At 40.8% G+C, this 22,500-nt stretch overlaps 1 protein-coding gene across 7 annotated transcripts in view; it reads right to left on the reverse strand.

The window, feature by feature from the left end:
• Positions 1 to 22,500, reverse strand: part of LOC136846756 (paired box protein Pax-5-like) — a 249,488-nt gene that overhangs the window by 44,812 nt on the left and 182,176 nt on the right. For 6 of the 7 annotated variants that reach the window (XM_067117960.1, XM_067117962.1, XM_067117956.1 and 3 more), the window contains one exon: positions 12,002 to 12,199. In XM_067117960.1, the coding sequence (XP_066974061.1) occupies positions 12,002 to 12,199 (198 nt within the window). Of the gene's footprint in view, positions 1 to 12,001; positions 12,200 to 12,250; positions 12,449 to 22,500 lie in introns of all 7 variants that reach the window. The other variant, XM_067117957.1, reaches the window with a different exon arrangement.

Here is a 22,500-nt window from a genome sequence, read left to right on the forward strand (position 1 = left end):
GTCTGTGTTCACGTTGACCTCATAAACAGAAACAAAAAAAAATAATAAAATAAAATAAAAAAATTCTACATATTAAGATTTTGAGTGACCAATTTTTGTGCTAATTTTAAGAGTTCCATTTATTGTTTTCAAGCTGACTTCATAAATTCAAAAAACCAATGTTTACAACGTATAGATATTGCTCAATCGGTTATCTTTTAAATTCTAAGACTTCCTTTTATAAACTGTTTTCACGCTGGCTTTATAAACTTAAAAAACTGATTTTTGCATATTGAAATTTTGAGTAATCAATTTTTTTTTTTCATTTTAGGACTTCCATTTACCATTTATTGTTTTGTTCACGTGACTTCATAAACTCAAAAACGAATTTTTACATATTGAGATATTGCCCAATTTATTTATTCTTTTTGAGAGGTCACTTCGTTAGTCGGGTCCGCGTAGAAAAAATAAAAATAAAAAAGATTATTGTGTTCACGTTGACTTCAAAAAAAAAAAAAAAAAAAAAAAAAAACGAATTTTTACATATTGAGATATTGCCCATTTTATTTATTTATTCTTTTGAGAGGTCACTTCGTTAGTCGGGTCCGCGTAAAAAAAAAAAAATATATATATATATAAATAAAATTATTACGACAATCCCTTCTCAAGTCTCACCACCGGCGCCGCTCCCGAAAGCTGATATTGTTCAAGCAACAATTACCAATACTCCTCCTCCTGCTGCCGCCGCTACACACACACACACACTTTCACTAAACCAAAACTTTCGTTGTGAGCGAGTGATAAGGGTACACAAAGACGCGTAACCTGAGTTTGTTTTGATAGCGGTACGGGGTCCTGCTAAGGACAAACAACGCAAAAAAAAAAAAAAGAGAGTGCGTCATCGAGAAAAAAAAAAAAAAAAAAAAAAAAAAAAACTCAGCGGTCACTTTTCAAATTGACAATTTTGCCAAATAATTATTACATTAATGAAAACAAAAAGACGTGGAATCTAAGGCAAGATCAACAGAAGGAGAAAGACTGTCGGGTCACCTTTCAAATTCACGCTTTTGATGAATAATTATTATTGTAATAATAATACTGAAAGCAAACCGACATGGAATACAAGGCAAAATCAGCAGAAAGAAAAACCACTGTTGTGTCAACTTTCAAATTCACGCTTTTGATGAATAACTATTATATTATTGAAAGCGAAACGACGGGGAATATAAGATAAAATCAACAGTATTCATCACCCCAAAAAAAAACATTAACCGGCAAGGTATTTTCTTTGTTTCAGACTGTTAAGTTTAATGAGTCAATATTATGACTGAGTCACACGCAGACAAACTGTCCCCGAAAAAAAAAAAAAATTAATAAGCAAATTATGACAGATATACACGCGGAAAAACTAAAAAAAAAAAAAACTATAAACAACACCGAGATGTATTTATCTACGCCCCTGAAAAATTAAATAAAAATCTCAATCTCCGCCCATGTGAAATAACTTAAACTCTTAAAAAAAAAAACACACCGAGACAGACGCATTTGTCCACGCCCTTGAAACTTAAACAAGAATCCCAATCCCCGCCCATGCGAAATTACTTTTAAAAGTCAACCAGAGCGACCTATTACCAGCCCAATCCCCGCCCATGCGAAATTACTTAACAGTCAGCCAGAATGACCTATTACCTATCACCTACGACCTATTACCCGCAAACAGGAGGACCGGGAATAAAGCCGCGTAATCAGATCCGATACCCGATATCGAGCCCAGCGCAAATACGCACAGAGTCGTACGCGCGCCCGCCGAATTCTCGCGCCTCCGCCCCCTCTGTCAACAATTAGCACGCAAGCGGACGCACGCGGCCGCCCACCACCAGCACCTCGCCTGTCTCACCTATTTGTTTGCGGTCGCACGCATGACCAGGGCACCGTCCTCATGATACCGTCCATTAATTCACTCCCGCGTTAATCGATAAGAGCAGATGCAATTATATAAAAACCTCCGGGCGTGCTTGCTTGCTTGCTTGCTTGCTCGCTCGCTCTCTCTCTCTCGCTCTCTGTCTCTTTCTGACTCTCTCTCTCTTTCTCTTTCTCGTATTTATTTTCTGGTGTTTGCTTTGCTTTCGGTGTTATCTCTCTCTCTCTCTCTCATATTTATTTTCTGATCATTACAGCACCGTATTATTCAAAAATAACTCTAATCGCCACTTGCTTACTCTCTCTCTCTCAATCCTGCGTAAGGAAAAGTAAATGAACTGTTTACAACAACAACAATAATAATAATAATAATAATAATAATAATAATAATAATAATAATAATAATAATAATAATATTATGGTTCTCTCTCTCTCTCTCTTTCTAGTCAAGGGACATTATTATTAACATTTTTAATTCCCCGGCGTGAAGAATAAGACAAGTTTCCCATCCCGAAAAATGATCTGAAGAATATCTAGCCAGATGTCTTTTGACAATTGGTCTAAATGTCCGTCGATTAAGCTATCCAGGAAGGAAACTAAGGGATTCATTTAATCTGTAATGGGGAAAAATTCATATGAGAGAGAGAGAGAGAGAGAGAGAGAGAGAGAGAGAGAGAGAGAGAGAGAGAGAGAGAGAGAGAGAGAGAGAGAGCAATGTTATTGTTATTATTAGCATTGTGAAAGTTCATTTACTCTCCTTTACGCAGGAGAGAGAGAGAGAGAGAGAGAGTGCAATGTCATTAGAGAGAGATTAGTAGCAAGAGAGAGAGAGCAGTGTCATTACTATTACCATTAGTAGCAAGAGAGAGAGAGAGAGAGAGAGAGAGAGAGAGAGAGAGAGAGAGAGAGAGAGAGAGAGAGAGAGAGAGAGAGCAATGTCATTACTATTACCATTAGTAGCAGTCGTAGTAGTAGTAATGTAAATAGTTCATCTACTTTTTCCTCGCTTAGGAGAGAGAGAGAGAGAGAGAGAGAGAGAGAGAGAGAGCAACGTCATTACTATCACTATTATCAGTAGTAACAGCAGTAGTAACAGTAGTAAAAGCAGTTGTAACAGCGGCGATACTCTGTTCGATGTCTCTCTCTCTCTCTCTCTCCCCTTAATCCGGACTCCCCAGGGAGCGGAGTCTACATTTGGTCTCTCTCCCTTTATTGCTAATAAATTCCTTTATTAATTCGCACTCGTCCCTTGATGCACTTTTACTTTATTGGAACGATCCCCAGGGGCTGTAGGGGACGGTGGGGGGGGGAAGCACCTCCGGTTTCCAGATTTTTAGTTACTTTCATTTCATTCTCGATTTGTTTGTTCCGAAGGAGCTTTTCGAGGTCGTCGAAGCACAGAGTTTTTTTTTTGTTTGTCCTTTTTTTTTCTTCGCTTTCGCTGACGGGAAGGTACTAGGGATAGAATAAATAAAATGGGTAGAAGTTAAAAAATGGGGGGAATGGGTTAGGAAGGGAAAGGCAGCTAGGGAATGACGGAAAAGAGCAGTTGCATTTCGTTGTCGATTTGATAATTCCGAAGGAACTTTTTTTTAGTTCCTCGAAGCACAGACATTTCTAATCTTCTTCCTCGCTTATCGCCGACGTTAACGTACTAAGAACAGAGAATATAAAAAGGTTAAAAGCTAAAGGGACAGGAAAATGGGTTAGGGGAGGAAAGGCAGCAGGGGAACGACGGAAAACCTCGACGGAAAAAATAGCAGGAGGAGGAGGAGGAGGAAAGGGCATGCGGGATGCGGCGCAGCAGACCTTCAGCCAAATGAACGAGCGGGCATATGACATATTTACTCATCAATTACATCACTGAGTGGCTCACTCCGCCATCACTTCGCTGAGTGCAATAATTAAGTGAGCATCAGGAGCATCGGTTTCGCATTTGGCGGAGTAGCACAAGCGTTGCCCCGTGACCGATGATTTCCAAAAGGTTTGGGTCGCTTTCCCGCGCGTTTTCGTCCGCTCGATTGGGGGCGAGTTTTCACAGTCACGCTCGAGAACCAGATACGAGGTCGTCTTCGTTTGGGACGATCTGCAGTTTTTGAAAATGTTGCTTCGAGGAAGAGTTCCCGTACCTTTTTTGATTTGTACGACGTCGTGCGATGGGTAAGCAAACGATCATTATGAAAACAAGCTAAAAGGAGAGACAGAGAGAGAGAGGTAGGGGGGAGGAGGGAGAGTGAGACAGAGACGAACGTATTAAGTGAGCAGCGATGTGCACCGTGGTGAGAGTAACAAGGGCATTGTGTAGGTGCTGGTGGGGCGGATTAGCGGATTTTAGGGGACCGGGACAATACAGCGACTTCTCCGTCCACCTGTCGCCTCCAAAAGCAGAGATTGTCGCTCCGGTAATCGTCCATGAATCCTGATGAGTATTAAGAATCGTCAGCGATTATTTTTGAAGTCTAGTGCGTGAGTGATATTGTTCTCTGTTTGTAAGAAGCTCAAATGGCTTCTTTTATAATACGTTCATCGTCCAAGTCACGAATCTTTTATTAGATGTAATTACGAACAAATGGCCGCCTTGCATAGGCCTGAAGGCCTATTGATGATCGGTCAACGGGAGATAATCAGAGAGAGAGAGAGAGAGAGAGAGAGAGAGAGAGAGAGAGAGAGAGAGAGAGAGAGAGAGCTGGACTCCCATCGAGGTATTAAAACATAGTACGCAATTATATCTCAGTCGCCTCTCTCCTCAGCGACATAAAATTATGCAGACACGTGATTGATGTCATAAAATCCCCCATAAATGATAAAGAGATGATAAAGGGAATGATAAAGAGGACGATAAACAGGAGTTCGAAGGGTTTCTCCCAATTGCAACTATTTACAAATCGATGTGGTCACGCGCGTGTCAAACACGCACGCAAACTTATAGATTCGTCAGTTATTCATGGAACGGAAAGGAGGTCATTAAAAGCAAATTGATTTGGGAAAACGAGTAGTTATTGTAATGTCTTCTCAGTTATCTACAGTGCCGTCAGCGCACCTCATGCGGTGCACTGTGGGCATTACTTAGGGTTCTTTGCAGCGTACCTTCGGTCCCTAGCTGCAACCACTTCCTTTCCTTTTTACTGTTCCTCCTTTCGTGTTCCCTTTCTTCCATCTTACTTTTCAGCCTCTTCTGACAATTGATTCATAGTGCAACTGCTTTGAGGTTTTCCTCCTGTTACACCTTTCAAACCTTTAACTGTCAAGATGGAAGAAGGAGAATATGAAAGGAAGTACAGTAAAAGGAATGAAAGGGGTTGCAGCTAGGTGCCGAAGGCAACGCCGCAAAGACCCGTTAGTAATGCCTACAGTGCACCTCATGAGCTGCACTGACGGCACTAACCCCAACGGAATGCACTTTAGCTAGAACCAAAAGAAAAGCGGACTGCAATTAGATTTAGATTATCATTAACGCAACGCATTCGCCAAGTCGAGGATTCACGACATCCGAGCGCGCATGAGAGATACGAGTCCTGGCCGTCCCGAACGTTCCCAATTTATCAACGCTTCTAATAAACTAAAAGCCCCCTAAACGACATTTATCTAAACATGGAGGCTAAGCATGACTTAATCTCTCCTGCGTGGCCCTCAAGACCGGGGCTCGAGACCTATACCGAGACCCCGGGTGAGGACAAACAGTGGCCCGGGGGCGGCGCGCGCGGAGTTCCCAAAAGTGATATTATACACGGTCCAGGGCGTCATGTTCACGCCGGAAGAGACGCAGTTGGCGCGGTCCTCATTATTTCTGCCCCATTTACTTTTTGGACTTTATAAAGAAGAAAATTAAATGGCATGACTTTCACTTAAAGGCTCTCTCTAACAATGTGGAAGGAGAAAGCGACGAGAGGAGAAAGGGAAAAAAAAAATAAAGTTTTCGAATAGTTTTCTCTCGAGGGAAAGAAAGTCACTGATGGACGATGAAAGAGGATTTAATCGAAAAGAATTATCTCTTTATTTCATTTTTTTTCTCGGAGAAATAAAAATGTGAATAAATGGAATAGACAGATAAGTGGATTTTGCTATGTTTTTTTTTAATTTTATATCTTTAAAGTCTCATGCCACAGATAAACGAGCTAAAACGCTTATGCAAGTTGCAACCATCAATGCATTGCATCGCTAAGATTTAAAGCCAGCTGCTGGCATATGCCTAGTAAGTGTCAAATCTTCGTTGCAACTTTAAAAAAACTTAAATAAAATAAATTTCAAGATTTCAAAGCCTGCTATTCGTATCTGTTTCGTAAGTGTCAAATCTTCGTTGCAACTTTAAAAAACTCATATATAAAATAAATTTCCTCAAGATTTTAAAGCAGGCTATTGGCATCTGTTTCGTAAGTGTCAAACCTTCGTTGTAACTTTAAAAAAAAAAAGCTGTTATAAAATAAATCTCTCCCTTTTTCTAATGCATAGAATATTCGAAAATTTGGCGTTAACCCTCCACTGAACCTATTAAAACCATATTTGAATGTATCTATGAAGTCATCTCTTCATTAAACCTATTAAAACCATATTTGAATGTTTCTATGATGTCATCTCTTCACTGAACCCATTAACGCCATGTCTGAATGTTTCTATGATGTCACCTCTTCACTAACCCTATTAATATCCTGTCTGACTGTTTGTTCGGTGACCTCTCAATGCAAACACGGGGCAGAAGACAGCCTGCTTCACAATGGGCGAGGGAAAGTGACGGAGCGCCCGCGTCAGGGCAAAAAGACAGGCGGTTGTTTATGAAGGGCGCATTGGTGTTCAATCGCTTGTAAACATCGGCCCTTCTGTTGCTGGTGTCGGGGACCCGGAGCACCAAACAGTGGGGGAGGGAGAGGAGGAAGGAAGGAAGGAAGAGGGGGTGGGAGGGACACAAAGCACCTGGGAGGAGGAGGCTTCCTCAGGGTATGGAGCGAGAGAGGACTTCTGTTCATAATGCCCTGAGCAATCATGATTCCAGCTCTCGGCAGGATTTCAGAGCTTAAAAATGGCTGTCTGTGTCGCCCAAACTTTCTTTCAAAATGGCATTTTGAAGATTATTCCCAGGAAATGTCTTCAAAAAGAATGACAGAGATATTAAAAGCTTCTAATATTCTCAAGAATGACAGATATTATGAGCTTCTAGTATCCTCAAGAAGAATGACACAGATATTAAAAGCTTATAATATTCTCAAGAAGAATGACACAGACATTAAAAGCTTCTAATACTCTCAAGAAGAATGACACAGATATTATAGGCTTCTATTATCCTCTAGAAGAATGACACAGATACTGTAAGCTCATAATATTCTCTAGAAGAATGACACAGATATTTGTAAGCTTCTTTCAACAATCCATATCACAACCCAACACAACACAATCCCCTTTTTTAGTAATAACTGGAAGGGCAGAAGAAGAAGAAGAAGAAGAAGAAGAAGAAGAAGAAGAAGAAGAAGAAGAAGAGCACAGTTAAGGGAGGAAGAGGAAAGTGAGGGGGCGGGAGGGAGGGAGGAGGAAAAGGGAGAAGAGGGGAAGGGGGGAAAGGGGGGAGGGGAGAGGGAGAGGGAGGGATGGAAAGGGGATTAATCCCAAACCTCTCAAATAAGGAAAAGCTAATTTAGTCGGAGAGCAGAGCCTTGATCCCCATCTGTCAACGTCGCGAGTTTTCCCGCCAAGAAAGATCAAGATGGCGGATACCATATTTGTTGCTTGGGTGGTTTTCCCCTCATTGGAGAAAACTCTGCCCTTTAAAAAAATCCCCTCGACGGTTTTATTTTTTTTTTTTTTAGGTTTTTTTTTTTTTATCGAGTATCTCGTATGTCTGGTCGCCACGAATACAAGAGCGTTTCGTTTTCAGACGTTTCGACCTAATTAGGGCGATGGCGACGGATAAGAAACACAAAGGAAGAGAGAGAGTACCTTTTTTTTTTCTTTTTTTTATATCAGAAGAGATGGTTTTCACGCTCTGCGTCAAGATAGTAATAATAATAATAACAAAAAAAAAGAGCTTCTAGGACTACTTTTTCCCTGCATTATGGAATCCTCCGAGCAGCGAAAGTTGAACCTAATTGTAAAAATAAAAATAAAATAAGACATGACACAATCTTTGACATTTCTCCTCATATAATTTTGTCTTTATTCGATGTAAGTCGTTTTAATGATCGGTGATGATGCAAAGATGCAACTAAATATTCCATAAGTACGGAGAGAAATTTTGATAAATAATCTAGCGAATGTTTATCATCATTTCGCTACGAACGGAAAGGAATTAGGAGAGAAAACGCTTAGTAAGATAATTCGTTAAACTAAGACAGAAGAAGGAACACTGACGGAAAGATTAGAGAGAGAGAGAGAGAGAGAGAGAGAGAGAGAGAGAGAGAGAGAGAGAGAGAGAGAGAGAGAGAGAGAGAGGAAGGATGATAAGTTTAAATGAATATATATATATATATATATATATATATATATATAGAGATAGAGAGAGAGAGAGAGAGAGAGAGAGAGAGAGATATATAGAGAGAGACAGATAGTTATAAATACATACAGAGAGAGAGAGAGAGAGAGAGAGAGAGAGACAGAGAGAGAGAGAGAGAGAGAGAGAGAGAGAGAGAAGGACAGATGAGACAAATAAATGCAGAGAGAGAGATACTAAACAGGCAAACGGACATATGAGTTACAAACAAATAACGATAAAGAGGAGAGAGAGAGAGAGAGAGAGAGAGAGAGAGAGAGAGAGAGAGAGAGAATTCCTTTGCGCCTTCCTCCCTCCCGTAACTACAAGAGAAGGACATGAAAACCTCATCAAAGGGCTGATCATCGATTTCGTCTAGATAAAGAGGCCATAAATAGCTGGTCCATCGAAATCAAGGCAACCCCATACAACCCCTTCTCAACCCCTCTCCTCCTCCTCCTCCTCCTCCTCACCCTCCATCTCCTCTTCCTCCTACTCCTCCTCCTTATACAAAATTTTAAAATAATAATATTTCCTATATCTATATCTGCTCCTTTCTTCATCCTTTGATTTGTTTTAACAATCAGTTATATTCAAAGGGTTATTAACAACAGAGCCTTCTGAATGCTGTGTAGGAGCGTTTTGCGTGCGCGCGCGCACACACACACACACACACACGCATACACACACATATATACTGTATATATATAAAATTTCTATATACACACGAAAACATACACTTATATGTATTGTGTGTGAGAGAGAGAGAGAGAGAATTTGTCTTCGGAGGAGGAGGAGGAGGAGGAGGAGGAGGAGGAGGAGTCTTTTGGAGCGCGCCCTTCCTGTCTCGCTACTCCACACTCTCCACCAACTTTAGGGGCCATCTCGGCCAATGACGGCCTTAAGCTGGAGTCATCAACTTCGCACATGCTGCTCGATGGTAGGGGCTGTTTTCAAGGCAAGGCGGCCCAAGAAGGAGGAGGAGTCCTTTGGAGGGGGCGGAAGGAGTCCTTTCGAGGAGGGGGAGGAGGGTGGAGGAAAGGAGTCTTTTCGAGGCGGGGGCCAAAGGAGTCCTTTGGAGAGGGTGGGGAAGGGTCCTTTCGTAGGAAGAAGGGGTCCTTTGGAAGGGTGGGGGGAAGGAGTCTTTTCGAGGGGGAAGGATTAATTTCGAGGGGACCAAAGGAGTCCTATGGAGTGGGCCAAAGGAGTCCTATGGAGTGGGCCAAAGGAGTCCCTTTGGAGTGGGCCAAAGGAGTCCTTCGGAAAGTTGGGGGGAAGGAGTCCTTCTGAGAGGGAAGGATTCATTTAGAGAGGACCAAAGGAGTCCTTTCGAGTAGGCCAAAGGAGTCCTTTGTAAGGGTGGGCCCTAAAGGAGTCCTTGGAAAGGGGGGGCAAAGGACTCCTTCAGAGGGGTGAGGGATGGAGTCCTTTCGAGGTGGGATGGAAAGGAGTCCTTTCGAGGCTGGGAGGTGGGGAGACCATCGACGTCTCCAGTGTTTACAAGACGACAGAAAAAAGTGAATTTCGTCCAGTCGTCTTTTACAATGCGTTCGTGTTTTATCATTTCTTGTCCGGCCAACTGTCCGCATTTCTGATGCGTCTGTTCCGGCTGGTATTCCTTCGTCGCTAAGAGCTTCCAGATCTCAAATGAAGAAAGAATCCTCAAATCCTGACCTGATCCTAAGCAACTCGAGCCAACAAGAGAAAAAAAAAAAAAACACTCGTACAAAAATAATATGCCATGGAAAATGACACGGCGGGTCCTAACAACTTTCATAGGAAATTTAACTCAAGGACTCCTCCTTCCTCCCCTCTCATCTACTTTCGCCCTCTGTAGCAACAATGTATCATTTTTTTTTTAGGTTATAAAATGTATTTACTGAAGGAAGAATAAATGACTGGCATGTTAGGCACGGGGGTAGGGGAGGAGAGAGCGGATGGATGGGGCTAGGTAGTAGTGGGAGGGGAAGAGGGAGAGAGAGAGACGGGGGCGGGGGTAGAGGGAAGGTAGCGGTCTCCCCTAGAAGAGTCGGAGAGTCGCCTGCTCTCAATCTGCAATGCAAATGAGCTGGGAGGAAGAGGATAACGAGTGGGTCTCTCCCGTATTAAACATAAACCCCGCATTACTCTGTTGCAATCCATACTTAACCTCATCAGCAAACACCAAGGCCCGGTTCGGCGTCCCCAAAAGCACACAATAGCTGGTGGCAGTTTTTTCCCCTTTTCCCGTCTCTCTCTCTCTCTCTCTGTCTCTCTCTCTCTCTCTGTGTTCTAAGGACGCAGAGTCGAGACCAGAGCACCAAGAGGGAAAGGACGGAAGGATAAAAAAAAAGAGAGAGAGAGAGAGAAGCAGGCCGAGACCTCGTAAAATCACGATTCCCAGAGAGCCCTCGAGATAATGGGTTCAGCAGAAGGTCCTTGGATGATCCATTAAAAATTTTGCTTCGTCGGTGGATCCGAGTTCCTACCCCTTGCCTGTCCCCAGCAGCCCTTACCGAAGGGAAGGAATGTGAGAGACACACACACACACACACACACACAACGATTCAAGAAAAGAAATTCCCCACCCTCACACTCATTCCAGAAAGATGGGGGAAAAAGGGGGAATGTTTTAGGAAAAATGGAGAAATTGATACGGCAGGAGGCGTTTTCTTTTGGGTATATGGAAAGCAAACTCTCGGAATTCATTCTAAATAAAAGAAGAGGTTACTTAACATAATAGATATATATATATATATATATATATATATATATATATATATATATATATATATATATACATATATATATATATATAAATATATACATATATATATATATATATATATATATATATATATATATATATATATATACACACACAACAAAATATGTGCCTCACCGTAGATAGATAGGTTGATATATAGACAGGTAAGTATAAATATATCAGAAACAATGATAATGTGCTTGTATTATTTATGTATGTTTATATGCATGTACAAATGTATTTCATAGCTACTTAACAATAAACTTACCATGAGTACAGAAAATCTGCAGACACACTGGAAACAAATTAATGCAGATTTGACAATGTATCTAAAACACAAAAACAATAAACAAGAAGCGTGCATAGACAAGTAATAATCAAATTAAGATCTAAAAAAAAGACAAAACCAAAAAAAAAACGTATAATACAAACCTTTTTTCTATTTTCTAAAGAAAAAAACTCACCTACGTGCAAAACTAGATAATTACACACACGCAAACGAAAAAATATTCTTGTGCCATGAAAAAGGAATCAGTGTTCAACAGTGCAAAATAAAACTACAACTGTTCTAAGCAAGTCCACTTTGCCAGTTCATCTACAAATCACGAAAAAAATGGTGCATTTTTAAAAAAAATGATCGCAGTCATATTACAGTAAGTGTGCGGTCTGGTCTGGGGGACAATGATTACAAACGTAATGAAAGCAATTCGGGGTATGTGCTTCTGCGTTCAAGACAGGCCAGGCTAGCGCAGGCCACAGCAGCAGGCGGCAGGCAGAGACAGGCAGGCAGGTAGTAGAGCTAGTTAGGTAGTAGGTAGGTAGGTGGGTAGAAGTGCTTTTTTTTATTTTATTGATTTGCAGGCCATATGCAGGTCTCCGTTCTACTGCCCGACGGATGTTACCTGTTGATGGAGGAGACGGAGGGCACATTCTCCTGGCTACAAACACTCTCGGCTAACAGCCGGTCGCGAATCTCCCAGGCGAACATCGTCGGGTTCTCCCTTTTGTACCGGGCGATGGCTTCGACCACCACCGGCGTGGCCACTTTGGGCTTCGACCCGCCGATGACCCCGGCTTTGTAGCTCCCCGTCTCGTAATATCTAGAAGAGAACGGGTTTCAGGAGGTTAGTGAAGTCGTGGCCCAGACCCACCTGTTAATGCTCGACACCGACGGGACGCTCTCCTGGTCGCACACGCCGTCCGTCAGAAGGCGGTCCCGGATCTCCCAGGCGAACATCGTCGGGTTCTGCTTCTTGTAGTTGGCGATGGCGTCCACGACCGTCGGGGTGGCGACTTTGGGCTTCGACCCGCCGATGACGCCCGGCCTAATGGAACCCGTCTCGTAATACCTGGAAAATAAGAATCGCGAAAGGTTTTGGGTGAAAGGGGGATTCTTCTTCCTCTTCTTCTTCCCTTCGGTGGACCGCCAGAGGTTAATGAGTATGTATGTCGCTGCGATCTTTTCCATCACCAAGGGGGACATCGACCTGCCTGTATATTAAATCCCTCTGTGTTTAAAAGCAAGAGAATTTAACGTTTACGGGCGTCGATTGACGCTACACCTGACACATAAAGTTACCAATTCCATTTGTGACCATGATCCTAAAAGCAAAAGAACTACGCGGGCAACATTTAAAAAATTTAATGCAGTCGAATGCAACAAAGACCCTTCATTACCATACTGACAACACAGAATCATAACAGCTAAATATCTGATTGCGTTTAATATTCCACCCGCAAGTAATATCGTGAAGCCAAAGTACTGAGCCAAATATACATTTCAAGAAACATATTCTCTCTCTCTCTCTCTCAATCAAGATATTAAGATACTGTATGGCAGTGAATGCAATTTTTTTGAAGAATGCAAACAAACGAAACCAAACATATACTTCAAGAAACATACACAGTCTCTCTCTCTCTCTCTCTCTCTCTCTCTCTCTCTCTCTCTCTCTCTCTCTCTCTCTCTCTCTCTCTCTCTAAGGAGAGCAAGAATATTATGATCCTGTATGATAATAAAAGCAACTTTTTTTCTTGATAATAAGAGCAAATTTTTTTGGTAATGAAAACACTTTTTTTTTTTTTTTGAAATGAAAGCAATTTTTTTTAAGAAGCGAACACACATCCTTCAAGAAGCATACACGGTCTCTCTCTCTCTCCAAGGAGATCCAGAATTGGAAGGCAATAACTGCTTTTTGTTTTTTTTTTTAAGATGGCGAGTCAGTGAAATAAAACTATAAGAAAGTGAACATACCATTCAAGAAACACAAACATTCTCTCTCTCTCTCTCTCTCTCTCTCTCCAAGGAGATCAAGAATTGTATGGCAATAACTACTTTTTTTTCCTTTTTTTTATTTTTTACGGAGGCGAGTCAAGTGAAACAAAACTATAAGAAAGCGAACATACCATTCAAGAAACACAAACATCCTCTCTCTCTCTCTATCTCTCTCTCTCTCTCTCTCCCTAGAACGCGATCGCACCGTTCCCTGGGAGACAATACGCGGCCCTCCGCCATAATATGAAGACACCAAGTCTCTGGCTTTCCCCATTCGGAGTGAGGAGTGTAATTCCTCTTCACAGTGCGGCGGCCCAAACTCCCCCCGACTCCTCCGCAGCTCTTCTTAGGCCCTCCTGTGCGCGGCTGATTGGATTATGCAGATGAGCAGCAACACATGGTTTGAGTCATTTCCCGCTACACTCAGGGGGCTTTCCGAGCAGCCAGTGTAGGAGTGGAAAGGAAGGAAGGAAGGAAGGAAGGAAGGACAGGGGGAAAAGAAAGAGAGAGAGAGAGGAAAAAAAGAAAGAGAGAAAGAAAGAAAGAGGGGAAAAAAGAAAGAGAGAGGGGGAAAAAGAAAGAGAGAGAGAAAGAGAGAGGAAAAAAAGAGACAGTGTAGGAGTGGAAAGGAAGGAAGGAAGGAAGGACAGGGGGAAAAAAGAGAGAAAAAGAGAGGAAAAAAGAAAGAGAGAGAGAAAGAAAGAGAGGAAAAAGAGAGTAGAGTGGAAAGAAAGGAGAGAGAAAGAGAGAGGAAAAAAAGAGAAGGGTAGGAGGAAAGGAAGGAAGGAAGGAAGAGGAGAGTGGAAAGAAAGAAAGAAAGAGAGAAAGAGAGAAAGGAAAAGAGACAGAGAAAGAGAGGGGAAAAAGAGAAGAGAAAGAGAGGGGAAAAGAAAGAGAGAGAAAAAGAAAGAGAGAAAAGAGAGAGAGAGAGAGAGAGAGAGAGAGAGAGAGAGAGAGAGAGAGAGAGAGAGACTGTGTATGTTTCTTGAAGGATGTGTGTCCGCTTTCTTAAAGAAAATTGCTTTCATTACCCCAAAAATTTCATTCATTACCAAAATAAAAATTGCTTTCATTACCATACAGGATCTTAATATATCTTGATCTCCTTGGAGAGAGAGAGAGAGAGAGAGAGAGAGAGAGAGAGAGAGAGAGAGAGAGAGAGAGAGAGAGAGAGAGAGAGAGAGAGAGATTGTGTATGTTTCTTGAAGGATGTGTTCGCTCTCTTTAAAAAAAATTTCTTTCATTACCAAAAATACAAATTGCTTTCATTACCAAAAAACTGTAGAGAGAGAGAGAGAGAGAGAGAGAGAGAGAGAGAGAGAGAGAGAGAGAGAGAGAGAGAGAGAGAGATTTTTTATGTATATTTCTTGTGGGGTGTGTTCGCTTTCTTAAAAAAATTGCTTTATTAAGAAAAGTTGCTCTAAAAAAAAAAAACGCATTCATTACTCCGAAAAAATTGCTTTCATTACCATACAGGATCCTAATATCTTGATCTCCCGAGAGAGAGAGAGAGAGAGAGAGAGAGAGAGAGAGAGAGATACACGCCGAAGAAGGAGCCGCTGGAGGAGGAGGAGGAGGAGGAGGAGAGGAAGGAGCGAAGGAATAGCAGGCAGGTAGCCAAGGGCAGACGGAGGCAAATACAGTTATCCTTGGTATCCTACGTCTTTGAAATCCTAATCATTCAGGCCGAGGGATAAGATGGACGGTGAATGACGTCAGAAATTGAATGACGTCAGGAATTGGGTGATGTCAGAAATTGAACATTAGGAACTGAATGACATGAAAAACTGAATGGCGTCAGAAACTGAACTACATCATAAATTGAATGATGTCAGAAATTGAATGACGCCAGGAATTGTTCGAAGTCGGAAACTGAATGACAACAGAAAGGAATTCATAAACTGTTCAGAAATTGAATCGCCAAATTGTTCGAAGTGAATGACAACAGAAGTTGAATGACATCATAAACTGAATGATGTCAGAAATTGAATGACATCATAAAATGAATCATGTTAGAAATTGAGTGACTTCAAAAACTGAATGACAAAAAATTGAATGACGTTAGAAACTGAATGACAACAGAAACTGAATGACATCAGAAATTGAATGACAAAAAATTGAATGACGTCATAAATTGAATGAGATCAGAAATTGAATGACAAAAAACTGAATGACGACAGAAATTGAATGACATCATAAATTGAATAACGTCAGGAATTGGATTATGTCAAGAACTGAATCACATCAGAAATCTAACAACAGTGGTCTTAAACTTACTGCAAACTTAATGGTGATAGTAATAAGACTATCAGAAGCAAAAACAATAAAAATGAAAGCATAAAAAATATGAAAACGATACAATACAACAAAAATAGCAATAAAAGTAAATTAAAAAAATAAAAAACTACAAAAATAATGACAATACTAGCATACAGGTGCGAGCTCTTACAAACTCTACGGTATTTGCACTCCGCGTTTCACTAACATGACCAACCCCTCTTCTTTGATTTGATTTGAGACAGATATAAAAAAGAAAAACCGAGTTTTTGATTTTAATTCAATTCACGAAACCTTAACGCAATGAAATACAATATAGTCAGTAATCTGGAATAATGACGCGCAATCAAAATACACAAAATATACAGAACTGAAGGTATATATTTCATTTAAAGGTTATGCTGATCTACATGACCGCCTGTAGAAGACTACGAATATGGACGGCCATGTCTCATTACCTATAATCCATCGGCAAGAAGAAGAAGAAGAAGAAGAAGAAGAAGAAGAAGAAGAAGAAGAAGAAGAAACAAGATAAACAAGACATTAAGATCAAATTAATTATGATAAAAAAAGAGACAAATTCTGCATAATACGAGCATAATCATGTCAGGCTCTTCAGGTAACCGATACACATCACAAGAATCTTAAAAAAAAAAGAAAAAAAGTTACCAAACCATTCGAGTAGACAAAATGGCCGAATGACGAAGGGCCTGGGAGGGGAGTGGAGGGGAGTAGAGAGGGGAGTAGAGAGGGGAGTGTTTATATTCCAAAGTTACGGGACAAGGGGCTCGGAGGCCCTTTACCTTCTGAGGGCTACTGGTCGGACCCCTCAGGCCCTCGAGACCAAACCAGACTGAGAGTCGTGGGGGAGTGGGGGGAGGTATAGGGGGGGAGAAGGCCCAGGAGGAGGAGGAGGAGGAGGAGGAGGCAGCAAGAGGGGGAAAACAGAGAAGCCAAAGGAGAGAGAGAGAGAGAGAGAGAGAGAGAGAGAGAGAGAGAGAGAGAGAGAGAGAGAGAGAGAGAGAGAGAGGAGGAAGCAAGGAGGGGAAAAGGGAGGAGGAAAGGAGGAGGAGGAGGAGGAGGAGGAGGAGGAGGAGGCAGCAAAAGGTGAAAACAGAGAAGCCAAAGGAGAGAGAGAGAGAGAGAGAGAGAGAGAGAGAGAGAGAGAGAGAGAGAGAGAGAGAGAGGAGGAGGAGGAGGAGGGAATAAGGAGGCAGCAAGAGGGGAAAAGGAGGAGGAGGAGGAGGAGGAAGAAGGAAGCAGCAAGAGGGGAAAACAGAGAAGCCAAAGGAGAGAGAGAGAGAGAGAGAGAGAGAGAGAGAGAGAGAGAGAGAGAGAGAGAGAGAGAGAGAGAGAGAGAGAGAGAGGCCGCCGCCCCCCTTCTGCTCCTAAATATCAAGAGTGACGTTAAGCACAGTCACGCAGGAAAATAAAAGGCAAACTGGGGGCATATAAAGGGAGGGGAAACCATTCAGAAAAGGGAAGGTGGAGGGAATATAAGTTGCCTAAAGGGGGCGAAAGAAGCCCGGCAAGATGGCGTCAAAGCAGTTACACGCGCGTAGGCTTTGAGCAAGAAGAAGAAGAGGCGGCAGTGCTCTGTGTTGTGTTTTCGTCCGGGGATTTGGAGACACTCTGATTGGTTACGATGTATTCCTTGTATATATATTTACACACACACACACATATATATATATATATATAATATATGCATGCATAATTGTAGGCCTTTCGTTTATCCATTCCTTCCAAAGAGATGACAGTCAGGCAGGAATCATTTCCTTGTGCATTTGTTTCAGAGGTCTTCAAGTCTGCCTTGAATGCCGACATAATTGTTTTAAGGCATTCATTTGATTTATATGAACAATCTTTCAAATATATTGTATAGGGTATACATACTATATATATATATATATATATATATATATATATATATATATATATATATATATATATATATATATATATATATATATATATATATATATATATATATATATATATATATGTATGTATATATATATATATATATATATACGTGTGTGTGTGTGTGTGTGTGTGTGTGTGTGTGGGTTTTTTGCGTCCAATGTTGCCCCAAATATCAGCAGGTCTCTCCTAACAGAATCTACACACAACGGAAGACTATCCTCTGAATCCATTCTCTGAACCTCCATTCCTATTCCCCTGAGAAAAGTAAAACCCACAAACAGACATCTGCGTGCTTGCCCGCGTGTATGGCTTGCGTCTATACGGACGATCCCGTATCCCCGACGCCCATTTATCTTTCGAAAGTCACAGATAAAAGAGAAACACCCAAGACTCGTCTATAAATCTCGAGAACATATTCCAAGATCAACTTCTTCTTCCCAGAATATAGAGTGGGCGGTCCGTATACAAACTTTCTCCCCTAGGCTCTCTGGAACGCAACAAAATTCCCATTCCAACTTTGAAAACATTCCGGGAGGGCGCTTCTTGACAGGCCGACCTTCCCCTCGGGTGACTTAAGGGCCAAAATCGTTTGGGACGGTCAGGACCCAATTTAAGGCACTCTCCGCCGCTATATGCAAGTATTTTCATGGGAATTTGGGGATTTTGAAGGAAATAAACACGATTGAGACGGATGAAAGAAATCCCGGGAGGAGCGTCTGGATGAATGCTCTTTCCTAGACCTCCTCCTCCTCCTCCTCCTCCACCTCCCTTTCCCTATTACCTCTCTTCCTCCTCCTCGTCCTCCTTCTCTCCTCTTCATTTTGGAAAAAGAGTGAGGGGTAGGGGAGGGGAGCGGAATGTGGGGAGGGAGGGAGAGAGGGAGGGAGATTACTGCCATCTGATCTACAACTCACACGCGACCGAATTTAAAATACTGTGCTTCTTTCTCCTCGTGGCAAGGAAGAAGAAGAATAAGAATAAGAAGAAGAAGAAGAAGAAGAAGAAGAAAAAGAAGGAGAAGAAGAAGAAGTGGAACGAAGAGGAAGAGAAACAAGAAGAGAAAAAAGAGGAGAGCGCCCAAGAACACGAGAAGCCCGAGTTGATAGAACCGAGTGGTTGAACATCTCTCGCTTGTTTAGTTCTTTTTCGCCACTGTAGACGAAAAGTGAAAGTAGAAACGTGGAAATCCTTCCGTCACTCACCGATTCAAATGACAGTAGGACACAGACGAGTAGATGGAAATGAAAGAAAATAAAGAGCAAAAACAGAATTAGGCATAGCGTGGACAAACAAAAAATCCTTCCCCCCCATAAAATGATGATCAAGGACAAGTCGAAAGGACGAATGAGGAAGAGGAGGAGGAGGAGGAGGAGGAGAACTACCAGGCAGAATAGGAAGAGAAATAGCGCAGGATGAAAGCAAAGAGGAGGAACCCGATGGAAGAGGAAGAGGAGGAGGAGGAGGAGGAAGGCTGTAATAGTTTTAATGGCAGGGAAATGAAAAGGGGAAGCATAAAATGAATTTTGGTTTTAAAGGGAAAGGGGTCCACAGGGAAAAATCGGTGAATTATTTCGTTTAACAGAACGCCCAGAGAGAGAGAGAGAGAGAGAGAGAGAGAGAGAGAGAGAGAGAGAGAGAGAGAGAGAGAGAGAGAGAGAGAGGGGGCGAGGACCCCGAGAGCCATTTTACCAAGAGGGGAAAAATAATATTGAAGTTGAAATGAAATTCTCTTGCAGTTGGAATCACAGACAGGACAAAAGCAAAGCAAAAACTGTCACGACCGGAAACACATTCAAGGACTCTCTCTCTCTCTCTCTCTCTCTCTCTCTCTCTCTCTCTCTCTTTGGCAGCACATTAACTGATGCATGATCTTTGCGTTTTGTTTTTTTATAGGTCAAACTCTCAAGGATCCAAAATAAAAAAAAATTAACAAAACAATACTAATTATTTTTGTTTGCATTACCTGAATGCCAAGAAAATAACTCACGGAAGAATGTAATTATTATTTTTAGTAATATTTGTTTGCATTAACAAAAATTCCACGAAAATAATTCACAAAAATCATTATTATTATAAAGGATATTGTTCACATTGACGGAATGCAAAAAAAAAAAAAAAATCTCACAGACGAAAGTAATTATTATTTGTAAAAACATTTCCTTCCATTAACAGACTCATGAAGGTATTTTTGCATCTCGCCTCGATATATATATATATTATATATATATATATATATATATATATATATATATATATATATATATATTTCTACATTTAACAGCAGTGTCGCAAAGGTTCTTAATGTGGACGCCCACTACTTAGAAAAAGAAAAATAAAACATCAAAGACCTAAAGAAGAAGAAGAAGAAGAAGAAGAAAAAAGATGAATGAATGAGAAGAAAAAAGGAAGGTAACTTTATTGATGCGATCCAGCAAAGTTTATCAAGTGACAAGGAGACGCCGTATTTCTTGCTCTCATGAGAGAGAGAGAGAGAGAGAGAGAGAGAGAGAGAGAGAGAGAGAGAGAGAGAGAGAGAGAGAGAGAATCAAACTTAAAACATGTGTTTTGCTAAAAATAAACATAGGCTGGTGATAGTTACTTTTAAGCAAGAGAGAGAGAGAGAGAGAGAGAGACTTAAAACATGTGTTTTGATGAAAATAAATATCGGCTGGAGATATTTTAACCAAGAGAGAGAGAGAGAGAGAGAGAGAGAGAGAGAGAGAGAGAGAGAGAGAGAGAGAGAGAGAGAGAGAGAGGCAAACTTTTTTGAAAAATGTCACTGGAAAATTTTAACCATTGGAGAGAGAGATAGAGACTTTCAGAGAGAGAGAGAGAGAGAGAGAAAAATGTCACTAAAAATAAATATTGAGATAGAGAGAGAGAGAGAGAGAGAGAGAGAGAGAGAGAGAGAGAGAGAGAGAGAGAGAGAGCGCGTGTGTGTGTGGTCGCGAGAGACTAAACCATTTCCTGACAGATAGCTTGGGTGAACTGACATCGCCTGGCATTGGCACTGCCTTCAAACACGCCTAATACACTTCTACAAAAACAACTGCCTCCGCCCACGTCATGAATCATTGCATGAATCACTGTTTTCACCCTACGACAGCCTCTACAAGATTCATGTCCTCCAAAAGTGAATGGGAACTTGAAATAAACGAGGGTCGAATGGCGGCTGCTGTAGAATTTGGTGACAAGCCTCTTTCTCCTTGATGACAAAAACTCCTCGATTTCCGGAACGAATTCTCGCTTTACCTATTGACTATCTCATCAGAATTGAATATATTGCGTTTGAACTTCTAGTTAATCAGTCACGTCAATAAAATAAAATTAAAAAAAGTCACGTAAAAAAAAACTTCACCGCCAAAACTCTGCAGCAATATCAGCAGTTATTAAAAGCTTTGATATTTTAATGGGTACTTTTCAATGCTGCAGAGAGGTAATTTCTTGTGACCGAAAAGCATAAGAGAAATTCCAGTTGTTATTCAATAAACCCTACTTGAGCCGAACTGAACAAAATGATGCAACGGGCTACCTCTTCAATATCCTGGTATCCACCTAAAGAATTCCTCAGGTGTACTGTTTATTGAAGAATACCTTCCCAATATATGCTGTAGAATCCTTACCATACAAGCGACTCTACAGCCCGAACTACAAGTAGTGACACTAATTTAAATACAAAGGAAAACTACAAAGACTATTGCAACTTACACACACACACACACACATACACACAGACCCTATATTGCATGTAAAACTATTTCTCTTTACTTCTTTTTCCTCCCTATATCCCTAAAAATATCAAACAGCCATGGAGACAAAATGCAACCTTGCGTCAAGCCTACTTTTACATAGAACCAGTCACTCCCCAGTCTACCTACTGTACATGTGCATTATATATGTATATAATATTTATATGTATATATATAGTACATTTGTGTTTGTGTGTATTATATATTATATATATATATATATATATATATATATATATATATATATATATATATATATATATATATATATACATGCTTGCAGTAAAACTAAAAAACTATAAGCCCTGTATATAAGTACAGAAACAAAGCATGTGATATTTCGGTAAATCTGATCAAAGTCATAATTCTGACAAATGCTTGGAGAACATTACAAGACCATTTCAAAGCATGAGCGCGAGTGAGTCAAAACAAGAACTTATAGATTTTTAATTTTAGACGGACAGATACACATACAGATAAATAGCTGGGAGTTCTCGTTGTTGAAACGATTCGACCTGAGGTGATTCGTCACTTCTTGGAGAAGCCTTCGTCCGTTCCACTGCCAGCGAGGAAGGATGACTGAGGGAAGGTCGGAGGTATCGTTTGTAAAAGAGTAGGTATATTTACGACTTTTACGACTATAAAAATTTGTGGGTGTATATATCACGGAATTTTGTCTGTTTTTTTATGTATCATATATATATATATATATATATATACCTATATATATATTTATTTTTTATATATACACACACACACACAATATATATATATATATATATATATATATATAGTAATTTATATATTATAAGTATGTATTATTGCTTTACGAAGTCGATGATTGCTTGCTTCCTGAAAGCTGAACGCTCATTAACGTCCCCTTTTCATAATCATTCATGACACCTACACAACATAAGTTCGCGTGCGCTTGCGCATGCGAAAGCGGCGTCCCTACCAAAGTATTTATGAACAAATGAACAAACCCGGGATGTTCTTATGAACACATTTGGGATGTTCTTGTATCAATGGATTCATGAACAAATAAACATAATCGGGATGTTCTTATGAACGAGTGAACAAATTCGGGATGTTCTTATGAACAAATGAACAAACTCGGGATGGGATGTTCTTTTGAACAAGTGAACACATTCGAGATGTTCTAATACCAACGTATTCC

The sequence above is a fragment of the Macrobrachium rosenbergii genome, chromosome 15, assembly GCF_040412425.1.
Source record: "Macrobrachium rosenbergii isolate ZJJX-2024 chromosome 15, ASM4041242v1, whole genome shotgun sequence".
Lineage (NCBI taxonomy): Eukaryota > Metazoa > Arthropoda > Malacostraca > Decapoda > Palaemonidae > Macrobrachium > Macrobrachium rosenbergii.